This window comes from Schistocerca americana, chromosome 5, assembly GCF_021461395.2.
Source record: "Schistocerca americana isolate TAMUIC-IGC-003095 chromosome 5, iqSchAmer2.1, whole genome shotgun sequence".
Classification (NCBI taxonomy): domain Eukaryota; kingdom Metazoa; phylum Arthropoda; class Insecta; order Orthoptera; family Acrididae; genus Schistocerca; species Schistocerca americana.
Window position 1 is genome coordinate 349,659,507 of NC_060123.1, and position 16,655 is coordinate 349,676,161.

General features: G+C 41.3%; 1 protein-coding gene across 2 annotated transcripts in view; it reads left to right on the plus strand.

Annotated features, from left to right (window-relative positions):
- The window catches only part of LOC124615439 (rho-associated protein kinase 2), a 209,116-nt gene that overhangs the window by 77,309 nt on the left and 115,152 nt on the right, over window positions 1-16,655 (plus strand). For both annotated transcript variants that reach the window (XM_047143326.1, XM_047143327.1), the window contains exons 13-16: window positions 5,559-5,567; window positions 14,380-14,601; window positions 14,742-14,900; window positions 14,983-15,208. In XM_047143326.1, coding sequence (XP_046999282.1) covers window positions 5,559-5,567; window positions 14,380-14,601; window positions 14,742-14,900; window positions 14,983-15,208 — 616 coding nt within the window. The remainder of the gene's footprint in view (window positions 1-5,558; window positions 5,568-14,379; window positions 14,602-14,741; window positions 14,901-14,982; window positions 15,209-16,655) is intronic.

Consider the following 16,655-nt stretch of genomic DNA (forward strand, 5'->3'; position numbering starts at 1 on the left):
CCAGGAGTGTAGAATGGGTGGCAGCTGTCAAAATTGAGGTACTGTTGCTTGTTGGTGGGTTTGATGTGGACGGATGTGTGAAGTTGGCCATTGGACAGATGGAGGTCAACGTCAAGAAAAGTGGCATGGGATTTGGAGTAGGACCAGGGATACGACTTCCTCAAATCCTGCCCTGAAATGAGATCCATCCTTCATGAAATCCTCCCGACTCCTCCAAGAGGGTCTTTCCGCTGTCCACCTAACCTTCGTAACCTCTTGGTTCATCCCTATGAAATCCCCAAACCACCTTCCCTACCCTCTGGCTCCCACCCTTGTAACCGCCCCCGGTGTAAAACCTGTCCCATGCACCCTCCCACCACCACATACTTCAGTCCTGTAACCCAGAAGTTGTACACGATCAAAGGCAGAGCCACGTGTGAAAGCACCCACGTGATTTACCAACTGACATGCCTACTCTGTGAAGCGTTCTATATGGGAATGGCCAGCAACAAGCTGTCCATTCGCATGAACGGACACAGGCAGACAGTGTTTGTCGGTTACTCCGGAGATGAGAACTTGCCCTTCAATATATCTCTTCCCTCTACCCACCAGGCCTCAACCTCCACTAATTTCAAGTTGCCGCCCCTCGTACATCACTTGTCACTCAACAATGTCTTTGCCTCTGTACTTCCTCCTCGACTGACATCTCTGCCCAAACTCTTTACCTTTACACATGTCTGCTTGTGTCTGTATATGTGTGTGTGTGTGTGTGTGTGTGTGTGTGTGTGTGTGTGTGTGTGTGCGGGCGTGAGTGTATACCTGTCCCTTTTCCCCCTAAGGTAAGTCTTTCTACTCCCGGGATTGGAATGACTCCTTTCCTTCTCCCTTAAAACCCACATCCCTTCGTTTTTCCCTCTCCTTCCCTCTTTCCTGATGAAGCAACCGTGGTTTGCGAAAGCTTGATATTTGTGTGTGTGTTTGTGTGGTTTTTTGCATTGTGTCTATCTACCTGCGCTTTCCCGTTTGGTAAGTCACAGCATCTTTTTTTTTTTAATATATATATATGTATAAAAAAAACAAAGATGCTGTAACTTACCAAATGAAAGCATTGGAATGTTGATAGCAGACAATAAAAAACACACACACAAATTTCAAGCTTTCACAACCCACAGTTGCTTCATCAGGAAAGAGGGAAGGAGAGGGAAAGACGAAAGGATATGGGTTTTAAGGGAGAGGGTAAGGAGTCATCCCAATCCCGGGAGTGGAAAGACTTATCTTAGGGGGAAAAAAGGACAGATATACACTAGCGCGCGCATATACAGACACCGGCAGACATATCTCTTCCTGTGTCTGTATATGTGTGGATGGATATGTGTGTGTGTGCGAGTGTATACCTGTCCTTTTTTCCCCCTAAGGTAAGTCTTTCCACTCCCGGGATTGGAATGACTCCTTTCTCTCTCCCTTAAAACCCACATCCTTTCGTCTTTCCCTCTCCTACCCTCTTTCCTGATGAAGCAACCTTGGGTTGCGAAAGCTTGAAATTTGTGTGTGTGGTTTTTATTGTCTTCTATCAACATACCAACGCTTTCATTTGGTGAGTTACAGCATCTTTGTTTTTATATATAAAAAAACAGAGATGATGTGACTTACCAAACAAAAGCGCTGGCAGGTCGATAGACACACAAACATACGTACAAAATTCAAGCTTTCCCAACCAATGGTTGCTTCATCAAGAAAGAGGGAAGGAGAGGGAAAGACGAAAGGATGTGGGTTTTAAGGGAGAGGGTAAGGAGTCATTCCAATACCGGGAGCGGAAAGACATACCTTAGGGGGAAAAAAAGGACAGGTATACACTCGAGCGCGCACACACACGCATATCCATCCGCACATACACAGACACAAGCAGACATTTGTAAAGGCAAAGAGTTTGGGCAGAGATGTCAGTCGAGGCGGAAGTACAGAGGCAAAGATGTTGTTGAAAGACAGGTGAGGTATGAGCGGCGGCAACTTGAAATTAGCGGAGGTTGAGGCCTGGCGGATAACGAGAGGAGAGGATATACTGAAGGGCAAGTTCCCATCTCCGGAGTTCTGACAGGTTGATGTTAGTGGGAAGTATCCAGATAACCCGGACGGTGTAACACAGTGCCAAGGTGTGCTGGCCGTGCACCAAGGCATGTTTAGCCACAGGGTGATCCTCATTGCCAACAAACACTGTCTGCCTGTGTCCATTCATGCGAATGGACAGTTTGTTGCTGGTCATTCCCACATAGAAAGCTTCAGTGTAGGCAGGTCAGTTGGTAAATCACGTGGGTGCTTTCACACGTGGCTCTGCCTTTGATCGTGTACACCTTCCGGGTTACAGGACTGGAGTAGGCGGTGGTGGAAGGGTGCACGGGACAGGTTTTACACCGGGGGCGGTTACAAGGGTAGGGGCCAGAGGGTAGGGAAGGTGGTTTGGGGATTTCATAGGGATGAACTAAGAGGTTACGAAGGTTAGGTGGACGGCGGAAAGACACTCTTGGTGGAGTGGGGAGGATTTCATGAAGGATGGATCTCATTTCAGGGCAGGATTTGTGGAAGTCGTATCCCTGCTGGAGAGCCACATTCAGAGTCTGATCCAGTCCCGGAAAGTATCCTGTCACAAGTGGGGCACTTTTGTGGTTCTTCTGTGGTAGGTTCTGGGTTTGAGGGGATGAGGAAGTGGCTCTGGTTATTTGCTTCTGTACGAGGGCGGGAGGGTAGTTGCGGGATGCGAAAGCTGTTTTCAGGTTGTTGGTGTAATGGTTCAGGGATTCCGGACTGGAGCAGATTCGTTTGCCACGAAGACCTAGGCTGTAGGGAAGGGACCGTTTGATGTGGAATGGGTGGCAGCTGTCATAATGGAGGTACTGTTGCTTGTTGGTGGGTTTGATGTGGACGGACGTGTGAAGCTGGCCATTGGACAGATGGAGGTCAACGTCAAGGAAAGTGGCATGGGATTTGGAATAGGACCAGGTGAATCTGATGGAACCAAAGGAGTTGAGGTTGGAGAGGAAATTCTGGAGTTCTTCTTCACTGTGAGTCCAGATCATGAAGATGTCATCAATAAATCTGTACCAAACTTTGGGTTTGCAGGCCTGGGTAACCAAGAAGGCTTCCTCTAAGCGACCCATGAATAGGTTGGCGTACGAGGGGGGGCCATCCTGGTACCCATGGCTGTTCCCTTTAATTTTTGGTATGTCTGGCCTTCAAAAGTGAAGAAGTTGTGGGTCAGGATGAAGCTGGCTAAGGTAATGAGGAAAGAGGTTTTAGGTAGGGTGGCAGGTGATCGGCGTGAAAGGAAGTGCTCCATCGCAGCGAGGCCCTGGACGTGCGGAATGTTTGTGTATAAGGAAGTGGCATCAATGGTTACAAGGATGGTTTCCGGGGGTAACAGATTGGGTAAGGATTCCAGGCGTTCGAGAAAGTGGTTGGTGTCTTTGATGAAGGATGGGAGACTGCATGTAATGGGTTGAAGGTGTTGATCTACATAGGCAGAGATACGTTCTGTGGGGGCTTGGTAACCAGCTACAATGGGGCGGCCGGGATGATTGGGTTTGTGAATTTTAGGAAGAAGGTAGAAGGTAGGGGTGAGGGTGTTGGTGGGGTCAGGAGGTTGATGGAGTCAGGTGAAAGGTTTTGTAGGGGGCCTAAGGTTCTGAGGATTCCTTGAAGCTCCGCCTGGACATCAGGAATGGGATTACTGTGGCAAACTTTGTATGTGGTGTTGTCTGAAAGCTGACGCAGTCCCTCAGCCACATACTCCCGACGATCAAGTACCACGGTCGTGGAACCCTTGTCCGCCGGAAGAATGACCATGGATTGGTCAGCCTTCAGATCACTGATAGCTTGGGCTTCAGCAGTGGTGATGGGAGTAGGATTAAGGTTTTTTAAGAAGGATTGAGAGGCAAGGCTGGAAGTCAGAAATTCCTGGAAGGTTTGGAGAGGGTAAAGCTGTTTTCAGGTTGTTGGTGTAATGGTTCAGGGATTTTGGGCTGGAGCAGATTCATTTGCCACGAAGACCTAGGGTGTAGGGATAGGACCGTTTGATGTGGAATGGGTGGCAGCTGTCATAATGGAGGTACTGTTGCTTGTTGGTTGGTTTGATGTGGACGTGTGAAGCTAGCCATTGGACAGATGGAGGTCAACGTCAAGGAAAGTGGCATGGGATTTGGAGTAGGACCAGGTGAATCTGATGGAAACAAAGGAGTTGAGGTTGGAGAGGAAATTCTGGAGTTCTTCTTCACTGTGAGTCCAGATCATGAAGATGTCATCAGTAAATCTATATATAATATTTTATATATAATATTTAATTGTTTAATATAAGACTGATTAAGCCTTTGTTGAAATATTGGAGGGAGGTGTGCGTGTCTCATGTTTCTCTTTATGTCTAAGAAAGTATATCCAAGACTACCTCTTAAAAACTTTATTTCTGCTTCACTTGTCTCTCTGCATTTCTGCTGTGTATTTTCTTCCCTGTAAATTAACTGGAACCCCCAACAGTGTCCGCTCCGTTTGTCCTATCACTTCCTTCCAATTCACGTTCCCTCACCACTGTCTGCCAATGCCCCTTCCAGATTTCTGGCTGCAGTGGCTGAAGATAGTGGTCATGTGTGTATGAACTGTGCTTACATGCGTGAATATGTGTGTGTGTGTTTTCTTTTCTGAAGAAGACTTTGGCCGAAAGGTCAATGTGTAACAGTTCTTTCATGGTGCCTATCTGCAACTCAACATGCCATCTTTACAGTGAGTAGCAGTCTATCCTTATCATAATATTGTTGATATTCCATTCTGGACTTTCCATGATTCTTTAAAATAGAAACAGCAGTGCACACCATTGTCAAATCAAAGATATATAAATATGTGTGATAAATTGTTTCTTTACTGTTTTTAGTAGCCAATTGTTTCCAAATAAGGGACTCTATCTGAAATAGATCCATCATTTCTTAAATATGTGTTATCTTTGTGAAATAACTCTTGAAAGAAGCCAAATAACACATATCATAATGGCTACCCACTGTCTAAAACATGTTGTGTCAATTTCTGTAGTGAACACAGATACAAGGATATACAGTTGGTGTTTGTGTCATATGTTATTACAGTGACAGTTATTAACTTGTTCTATGTCTGAGATGGAGGAAATTTAAAGTGAAATTCTTCTCCTGCCCCCTTCTCCCACCTAGAAAGAGAGAATAAAAAGTCTAAATCACTTTTTATTAAATGCCTTAACTGTTTTCTGGTGAATTAGGTATCTTCATATTTAACACTATAATAAATAAAAAAAATGAAATATTCATTATTCTGTATCTTCTAAACTCTTTACCGCAATATGTAAGAGATAAATACATTAAGTGTACCAGGTCACCAAAAATATGAGTGTTGCTAGTTTTTAGTTTCATAAGTTTTCATTCTTGAATTAATCAGACAGATTTCAAACTAGAAGACACAATTTGTTAACTTGCTAGTGTTTCTTCTGATTTCAGCAATATTAATTAAAGCAGATTTTAATTAAATTTTATTGTTCCTTTTTCATATGGTGTTGCCATGTTGGTGTCGTGCAGGTTGACAAGGTGAGTCGGCAGTACTTTTTTAAATCTCATTACAGAGTACTTAATTTCTTTACATTATTAATCACAAGTATATGGTGTTGGTAAAGTATGATTAGAGGGATAAGCCAGTAGAAAATTCTGATTAGATAGTTCTCCTTAAAGAGGAAGTATTGAGTAGCAGACAAGCACATTAGAAAGAAGAAAAGTTTTTAAGATGCAGATGCTGATGTGAATATAAGTTTGCTAAATAGTCTAAAATAGTAATCACTTTTTATGTACCTAGTCCACATGATGAGTGCTTCCCTTGTACTGTGACCAATTGTTTTTCATCATTCAGTTGCTTTATTATTGTGTTTTTATTTTAGGGAGATTACTGATTTCCAAATTTGATTCATTTAGGGAACCTACATCCTACTAGAGAAACAGCTATGACATTTTGAAGGCTTTTGGTGTGTTTTTGTTGCTACTGTGAAAAACTTTCTTGTGTGTTTGAAGTTTTAAACGTGATATCACTGTGAGATTAGTGAGCTGTGGATACAGTGTGAGGCTTTGGTGAGATCATTAAAGTGGCAGTGGAATTATATATGGAGTAATATGGCACTATGTTTAAAGCACTGGACTCATAAACTGAATGAGCTAGGTTCAAGTCTCTTTCCAACCACCTGAATTTAGATTTTTCCTTGATCAAGTTTGGCAAATTCGGAAATGGTTCCTCTGAAGTATATCCTCGTCCTGTCTGAACACGAGTTCCACCTCTAAAGATCTCATTATCATTCAGATGTTAAATTCCTTTGGAAAATCATAGGCTCATTTTATTAACTAAAATTTCATATGAAAAATTAGCAACTGAAAGTTTCATTTTTCTTCAAAAGGTAAAGAGATTAGGTAATTTAAAATTTCCATCCAAGCTAAAGGTCAGTTCCCTTAATAAGAATTATCACATTTTTATTTCTTGGCTCTTTTTGTCATCACTATGCAAAAAAATAAAATAAGAATTAAATTTGTCATTGAAATAAAGTTCTTTCACTTGTGTACATATTAAACTTGCACTGACTAATATTATTAGCTATAATAAAATTTCAGCTTGACCACGATTCTTTATTGTTTCTTTAATCCTTATGGGTTTCAGCATGAAGCCATTTTCAAAGGGAGTGTTGCTGTGAACATATAAGGAAAGCGTTCCTTATAGGTTAATGGCTATTTTTTGAAAATGGCTTACTGCTGTAGAAAGGATTAAAGATTTGGCAGGTTTTTTTCATTGTGCCTGTCAGAGACTCAACACCTCTTCTATATGGTTAGTAGTGCTCTATCCTTTCCATGTAGTTGTCATTGCATCTCGGACTTTCTATAAGTATTACAGATTTATGATGAAGAATTGTGGTCAAGACTGAAGTCTTATAATATAAGTGCAGAGCCTGACTGCCAAATCTCGCAAAGCTTTTAAGCAGTATGTATGTAATATTTGTAGTGTTCCATTGTTTAAGGCATCACTCAACTGAATGGTAAGATATCCACATATAAGAAATGTTGGCTTCTTTTAACATACGGAGAAGTCAAATAAAAATGAGACATATGGCAAAGCAGTAAGTAAACTGTTTATTATTTCAAATGTAATTGCCATAACTGTTAAAACATTTATCCAACTATGAGACAAGAAATCAATGCCTTCATGGAAAAATGTTTGTGGTGTCCTATGGAACAATGATTGTACCCAGGCGTGTATCTCTTCATTCAAATCAAATCAGTGGCCATGGATGTCTTTCTTCTGGGCTCCGAAAAGAAATCTTAAGGGAAGAGATGGGGACTGTACGTAGGATGTGTAAGGGCTTCCCAGTGGATCTTCTGCAGCATAGTCAAAACAACCATGGCAACGTGTGGACGGGCGTTATCCTGTGACAGAATGATGCCTTACAACAAAATTCCTGGGCATTTGGACTTGGTATTTTTCAGTTTTTTCAGTGTGTCCACATACCTCTGTGCATTATTTGTGGCATGATGCTCCAGAAAGTCAGTGAGCTGCGGGCCTTTGCAATCAAAGAAAAAGGTTATCATCACATTTCCAGGAGCTGGCATGCACAGCTTCATATTTTTTCAGTAATAGTGAATCCATGTTCTTCCGTAGTTCTCTCTGATGGTTTCTCCGTGGCTCAGAATGATGACTCTGTGTTGTTTCATCTCCCATGACCATATGGGATAGGAAACTATAGTCTTCATCATGATACCACTCCAGGCACTGCAGCGCTGTTGAGATTCTGTTCAACTTCTGCTCTTTCGTCAGGCTGTGGGGAACCAACTGCAAACTGCTTTTCCAGAACTTCAAATGCTCTGTCGTGATGGAGTGAGCGGTACTGTGAATGATGCCCAACATCAGCCAAATGTCTTCTGCCATCGGTCACTTCTGATAGCAGCATCTGTTGCAGCAGTGACAGAAGCGGTAATGACACAATGAGCCTGTCCTGACCGAGTGCTGTCATTCAGTGACATCTGACTTTCTTGAAAACGTATGTTCCACACAAAAGCTTGTGCATGTGACATACTGTGTTCACCGTAACAGCAGACATTCAGGAATGAATTTCATTTCCTTACTCTCTTTCCACAGTTAAAAACTGCGCTGTACCTTGCTGTTCCTCTTTCTTGTCCTCCATAGCGAAGTTGAGCACATACACAAATTGCTGACTTAACTTTGAGCACTCTTAATGGACGAATGGCACAGCAGTGCAAACAGAGAACCGACTTGTGGAGATAACATCTTGGACATACTGATGACAAACAGACCTGAACTTTTGACTCTGTAAGCGCAGAACAGGGAGTCAGTGATCATAAGGCCGTTGCAGCATCCCTGAATATGGAAGTAAATAGGATTATAAAAAAAAAGGGAGGAAGGTTTATTTGTTTAGCAAGAGTAATAGGAGGCAGATTTCAGACTACCTAACAGATCAAAAGAAAAATTTCTGTTCCAACACTGACAATGTTGTGTGTTTATGGAAAAAGTTCAAGGAAATCGTAAAATGCGTTTTAGACAGGTACGTGCCGAGTAAAACTGTGAGGGACGGGAAAAACCCACCGTAATTCAACAAAAAGTCAGGAAACTACTGCAAAAGCAGAGAGAGCTTCACTGCAAGTTAAACCCAGTCAAAACCTCTCAGACAAACAGAAGCTAAACGATATCAAAGTTAGCGTAAGGAGGGCTATGCGTGAAGCGTTCAGTGAATTTGAAAGTAAAATTCTATGTACCGACTTGACAGAAAATCCTAGGAAGTTCTGGTCTTATGTTAAATCAGTAAGTGGACCGAAACAGCATATCCAGACACTCTGGGATGATGATGGCATTGAAACAGAGGATGACACACGTAAAGCTGAAATACTAAACACCTTTTTCCAAAGCTGTTTCACAGAGGAAGACCGCACTGCAGTTCCTTCTCTGAATCACCGCACAAACGAAAAATGGCTGACATCGAAATAAGTGTCCAAGGAATAGAAAAGCAACTGAAATCACTCAACAGTGGAAAGTCCACTCAACCTGACGGGATACCAATTCGATTCTACACAGAGTACGCGAAAGAACTTGTCCCCCTTCTAACATCCATGTACCGCAAGTCTATAGAGGAACGGAAGGGTCCAAATGATTGGAAAAGAGCACAGGTAGTCCCAGTTTTCAAGAAGGGTCATCGAGCAGATGCGCAAAACTTTAGGCCTGTATCTGTGACATCGATCTGTTGCAGAATTTTAGAACATGTTTTTTGCTCGCGTATCATGTCATTTCTGGAAACCCTGAATCTACTCAGTAGGAATCAACAATTGATTCTGGAAACAGTGATCGTGTGAGACCCAACTCGCTTTATTTGTTCATGAGACCCAGAAAATATTAGAGACAGGCTCCCAGGCAGATGCCATTTTCCTTGACTTCCGGAAGGCGTTTGATACAGTTCCGCATTGTCACCTCATAAACAAAGTAAGAGCTTACAGAATATCAGACCAGCTGTGTGGCTGGATTGAAGAGTTTTTAGCAAACAGAACACAGCATGTTGTTCTCAATGGAGAGATGTCTACAGACGTTAAAGTAACGTCTGGCATGCCACAGGGGAGTGTTATGGGACCATTGCTTTTCACAATATATATAAATGACCTAGTAGATAATGTCGGAAGTTCCATGCGGCTTTTCGCAGATGATGCTGTAATATACAGAGAAGTTGCAGCATTAGAAAATTGCAGCGAAATGCAGGAAGATCTGCAGTGGATAGGCACTTGGTGCAGGGAGAGGCAACTGACCCTTAACATAGACAAATGTAATGTATTGCGAATACATAGGAAAAAGGATCTTTTATTGTATGATTATATGATAGCAGAACAAACATTGGTAGCTGTAAAATATCTGGGAGTAGGCGTACAGAGCTATTTGAAGTGGAATGATCATATAAAATTGGTAAGGCGGGTGCCAGTTTGAGATTCATTGGGAGAGTCCTTATAAAGTGTAGTCCATCAACAAAGGAGGTGGCTTACAAAACACTCATTCGACCTACACTTGAGTATTGCTCATCAGTGTGGGATCCGTACCAAGTCGGGTTGACAAAGGAGATAGAGAAGATCCAAAGTAGAGCGGTGCATTTCATCACAGGGTTATTTCGTAAGTGTTGATAGTGTTATGGAGATGGATAGAAAACTCAAGTGGCAGACTCTGCAAGAGAGGCGCTCTGCATTGCAGTTAGCTTGCTGTCCAGGTTTTGAAAGGGTGCGTTTCTGGATGAGGTATCGAATATATTGCGTCCCCCTACTTATACCTCCCGAGGAGATAATGAATGTAAAATTAGAGAGATTCGAGCGCGCATGGAGGCTTTTCGGCAGTCGTTCTACCCACGAACCATACACGACTGGAGCAGGAAAGGGAGGTAATGACAGTGGCACGTAATGTGCCCTCCGCCACATACCGTTGGGTGGCTTGTGAAGTATAAATGTAGATGAAGATGTAGTGAACATTCACACTGTTCCTTCTTGATTCTCATTAGAGAGCACTTCTGTACACCCACATACCTGCCTTACCAGTACCTGCACTGGACTTATTATGTAGTGTGTTGTTTTCATTTGACTGCCACTTACACATACAAAATCAGTCAGTCTACCTATATTTGGCCTGTATTTAGTGCAGAAGCATTAGTTAATGTAATTTTATCTGTACTTCATTGTAGTCTGTGTGTTGAATAGTAATTTATGTTTATTGTCTGATCTTTTCCCTCTAAACCCCTTATGTGTTTATACAGAGTGAGTCAGGAGGAAAGGTACATGCTTTGAGGGTGATACTACTGGTGATTCTGAACAAAAAAACTTCTAATAAACATATGCCCTTTTCTTGACTGTCTCCGGGTAAACCAATGAAAACAGCTAGGAACGGGAAAGGTGCAGGTGATGGCAAATTAAGATACTGTTATGTTATGGTTTGTTTAGTTATGTACGTTTCCTCACAGATGTTCAAACAGTCTACTGTCAACGTCAATGCATGTTGCTGCTCTTATAGATAGGTGTTATGTTGCCAATCAGAGTTCAGTTTTGCATTCCTGTACCTGCACACAAGCAAGTAAAATATGAGCGAGAAGTTCCTCTCATGCGTCCATTCTGCACTTGTAGACATCGCTCTTCAGCCACCCCCACAAACTGTAATCCAATGGGGTAAGATTGGGTGACCTCGGTGGCCAAGCAATGACTCCATGGCGACCAATCCAGTGACCAGGATACGTTGTGTTGAGATACTGTGTCACTGGCCATACGGAATGTGTAGAAGCTCCATCATACTGAAAATACACACGAGCTCGTGTTACCAAAGGGATATCCTCCAAGTACTCTGGTAACACATTTTGAAGAAACTCAAGATACTGTCTCCCAGTAAAATGGTTATCTGAAACAACTGGACTGATGAGTTGGTCTTTAATAATACTATACCACTTGTTGACTGAGAACCGTCATTGAAAATTCGTTTCCACAGTAGTGTGCACATTTTCATTTGCCCATACATGAGAGTTGTGTGTGGTGTTGATTCTGTTGCGGGTAAATGTTGACTCATCAGTGAACAGAATACGTGGAATTAATCACTCATTGGCAATGGTCCATTGACAGAATTCTTGCCGGGTGGCAGCATTTCCTTCTTGCAGATGTTGTACACTCTGGCGATGAAAGGGATACAGACCATGCTCATGTTTGAAGAATAGTAAGTTGGACAACAATTCTTCTAGAGCTAATAGTAGGGTTGCGTTCTACTACTTAAAGAATGTTCTCAACTCCATTAAGAGTTTGTTGTACGGGACATTCAGAGACAACATTTACGCTGGGAAGTATACCACGCTCAAGCAATCTGTGAAACACCCTGCTATCTGGCCCTCTGCGATTCAGAAACCATTGTTGGTATTCTCACACAGCAGCTCTGGAATTCGCATTGGACAAACCATAGACAAACACCATGTCAGCATACTCTGCATGTGTGAAGATCCATGACATTTTCACTACACAAAACTGTGTTCGTTGTTCATGTAGCAACACGTAGTACCGTGCACTACAACAAGCACTGTCGGACTGAGACTTGAGGTAAACAACTGCACCATGCACAAGTGAACTGCATACTGACACAGTTAGTAAGGACGACGTTAAATGTTTCCCATTCCTAGTAGTTTTCATTGGTTTACTTGGAAACAGTTAAGAAAAGGGTATACATTTATTAGGAGTTTTTTTTTAAAGGTTGAGTCAAAAAGAACTTCACAAATTTGGAATGATGCAGAATTTTTTTGAGATTACGTATAGAATCAGTAGATGTGTCATTTTGCAGCAAACAATCTGTAAACTTCGATTTACATGTAGTGCGTCATTACCTCATTCCACCATCAGGAGCACCAGCATAGTGCACTGTTAAAATGGCTACTTTCACTGTTGTGGAGCATGCTTGCTGTTTGTTTTGGTTTTGTAAACCAAACTCTGCAGCAACTGTTTGGTGTAAATATGGTGCAGTGAAAATCCACATGCAACTATGGAACACTTTCATGACAGTCCCAATGTTAACGTGTTTAGTGCCCTTAGCAAATTTGAAAGTGTATGGTCCTTTCTTCTCCATGCAGAAAACTGTCACTGGTGTTGTGTATCTGAATTTGCTTGAAAACCTTTCGATTCCACAGATTGATGAGAGTGACTGAGATGGGATGGTTTACTACCAGCAAGATGGCGAACCACTTCGTTTCCTCATAGAAGTTTGAGGTTTCCTCGATAATTTCCTCGCAGGTCGGTAGATTGGGTGTAAAGGGCCAGTTGCATGGCTTCCTCACTCCCTGGATTTGACACCAATGGATTTCTTTCTCTGGTGTCTGTTTCTCCACTGCCAAACAGTTCAGCCAATCTGAAAAATCTTACCTGCACTGCACACGTTACACCTGATTTACTGCAACAAATTTGGGAAGAAATTGATTACCGGTGGGATGTTTGCCACATCGCAAATAGTACCCACTTTAAACCAGAATGAAACTTGACACTTTTATATGAAACTTGAGGTTGTTTGCTACAAAATGACATGTTCACCAATTCTGTAAGTTACCTCAATAAATTTATATACCATTTTAAAGTTGTAAAGTACTTTTTGACTCGCACTATACATTTGGCAGATATGATTCTTTCAGTTAGCAGATAGTCTTTGCCTAAAGTTCTGATTTTTACCTGTAGCCTCCTCTGAACTTCAATAGTAGCTGTACTTCATTTCAATCTTGACCTACATTGTGATTGATGTGGAACAGGGAAAATGATATAGTTGGGATCTTAGTGCTCGACTGTAATCTCTTCTTGATGGCAACTACATTTCCATAGTTTGGCAGCCATGTCATCCTGCCAAGTAAGTGTAGTTTCTGTTGAAGAGTCATTCAGTTGCGGAGTTACCAATTTACACATAATGTTGAGAGATATGCTGATATGTGTACTGGGCCAGTTATGCTAACAGGACATGTATCGAAAGCCATCAGCATGATACAATGCTGCTGATAGAGTATGAACAAGCTTGTCTGTTTCTGAAGTGAAAACTGTAATATGTCTGACAATTGTCAGTGACAGTGGTAAAACTAACAGCTTAAGCTGTGTAGGGCAGAAGGCAAAGGGAATCACATTGTGAGAGTGGTAGCTGCAGTCTTGTAAATACTGTATGGACTGATATGGCTTACCAGGATTACTTTTTTGCACACAATTTACTGCAGTATTTAAGGTTGTTTATGGTGATTCATAATAAGAATTATTTTGAAGTAATGCACTGCTTCTCCATTCAGTATGTATGGAGGTATTTCACCCAACATCAACAATCTTTTGACACTAAACATGACTACAGTTGCAAAGAGAGAATCCGCTACAAAATATTTCTGTTCTCAAGGGACAACTATCATGGAAAACTTCTTCTCTTCACCAGGCATCTTACTTGAAACAGTAATGGAGAAGTATGTATACTCAAAATATGTCTTCCAAAAATTAGGATAAACAATCACAATACATAAAATGTAACAATATTAGAGAAGGAAAGTTGCTACTCACCATATAGCGGAGATGCCAAGTCGCGATAGGCACAACAAAAAGATTCCCACACTTACAGCTTTCGGCCATTGAGACCTTTGTCAGCAGTAGACACACATGCGCACATTCACACACACACACACACACACACACACACACACACACACACACAAATGCAACTTGCACAAAGGTCTGTAATCTCAGACAACTGAAACCTTTCTCAGTTGCCTGAGACTGCAGTTCTATGTTTTGCTGCTACTGCATTGTGTAAAATGGCGTACATCTGAGTATTGACTATAATGTACCTTTTGTTTAGAGTGAAGCTGAAACAGCGAAGACAATATTGGAATCTGCTGAACAAGTTACTCAGCTGGAGGCAGAACTAGAAAACCAGCGTTCTCTTGTGAAGTGTCTTGAAGCTAAACACGCATCTGTGTACATACAACTGGAAGAAGTGAATCAGAGGAAAGCAGAAATAGAAGAGATGAATGATCAGTTGGAGAAGAGGATAACCCTCCATAAACAGGAAATCAAAGAGGTGAAATCATTTTATATATTATAAAAGTATGCATCCATTCAAACTGATCATACTTTTTAGAGTAGAAAAATGTTCTGTTTAATAACATGTAGTGTTTATCGAATTAGATAACAAATGTTTCTGTTGTTTTGCCACTCTAGTTGCTGCGGAAAGCTGAGGCAGAAGCTGATATCCGGAGAAAGACTGAAGTGGTTCTCCAGGAAATGAAACGAAAATTGGAAGATGAGCAGAATAAACGAACAAGAGAAATGAACAATAATCAACAAACTAATGACAAGATAAATGTCTTAGAAAAACAGGCAAGTGAACACACAAGCAAATGTAATGAGTAAAAGATAAATATTCCAAGATGTCCAACTCACCGTGACCTTTTTGATTTAGTTGACAGACATGCAGGAAAGCAATACTCGTCTCCGGAAGCAGGTTGCAGAGTTGACATTAGCAAAATCTACAGCAGAACAGGTGCAAGGTGAATTGCAGAGCAAGTTAACATCTCTACAGTTGCAAAGAGAGAATCTACAGCAAGAGGTTGCAACTCTTGAAGGACAGCTATCACAGGAAAGAAGTTCTCGTTGCCAGGCTTCTGACTTGCAGCAGGAATTGGAAGGTATGTTTACTTGAAATATTTCTAGCATAATTTAAGATAAACAATCAGAATATATAAAAGGAGACTTCATACTTATTGCCAAAACAGAAACGAACAGTGGAGGACTAACACACACAGAGGCAGTATCTCTATATGTTATTATCGATGGCTCCTTCGTTGAAAGAAATGATCTAGTGAAGGAAAAGTCACTTGGGACTCTTTGAGTCATGACAGAGGCTCATAAGGAGCAAAAATAAAACCAGCATAAGACCAGGCAAATATTGAAGCCGAATAAATTTTAGAGTGCCTATTTTGATCTCTAGTGTTCAGAAATAACTCTCTCGAGGATGTCTAAGTGGAGAGGCTGGTGAAGCTGGCATCTTGAGACTTCATTATGAACAGTCTTAACTGACTGTAGGTTACTGCCACTGTAGACAGGTTCTTTGATATTTATTGAGAGTTTAGTACCTAGTCAACTTATAGATGCCAGGTTTTCTCCAAAAGAGGCTTGCTCTTGTGTACTGTGTGTTTTGTAGCAGTGGAATAAGTACAGGGTGAGTGAATAGCTCAAGATGCCATCCCTGTGGATGTGAGTTCTGAGATGAATGCACAGCTGGAGGTACCATAGCTTCTGGCTGTTGCCTGTCAATAGGGTATAACAAATGCGCATTCTTGAAAAACTTATAGTTAGTGAGGATCTCTTTAAGGAACTTGAGTGCAGAAAGCTAAAATTTTCTCAGAAGCTGATTAATCAGTTATAATCTGAGTACATACTACATTAATTAGTTTGTTATCCTCACATCTGAGAGGGTGAAACTGAGAGCAGCTTGAGTAATAACAAGTCAAAATATCGGATATAATCTGATTTGTAAACAGTAAGCTATAAAAGTGGTTGACTTTGTGAAAGATAACTTCTGTCAGAACAGTCTGCTTAGCATAAATTCAAGGGAAGGTTAGCCAAGGCAGCTGACAAAGCGTACTGCTCCAAGGGAAGGATCACCTGTAAACATGTGCATGTCATCTTTCAGTTAACCTGCAAGCTACTTGAATATTCTGTAGCGAAATGATTTACTGAACTTTCAAGGCTGGTATGATACAATTCTGTGTCCCAGTGTTACTGAACACACTGTAGAACATAATAGTATTAATTTAGGTGTTTGTTCCACCAGTTATGCCATTTGAATGTGAGTAACCAAATAAAACACAAAACTGATCCAAGTAACAAAAATATGACTTTATTAATAAACCTCTGAACAATAACGGGAATATGCCTCTCATAACTCTACTCATAACTAGATAAAAGAATCGTACAGAAGGTGCAATACAAGTGATACATACAATGACTAATGTGAGCAGTATAAACTAAAAGAGCATACTGAGTGTGAGTACATGTATATAGGTGTGAGTCGTGGGTAGATGACTCAGTGGAGACTGTACTGTGTGCACACTTCCTACAGGTGGACTCTTA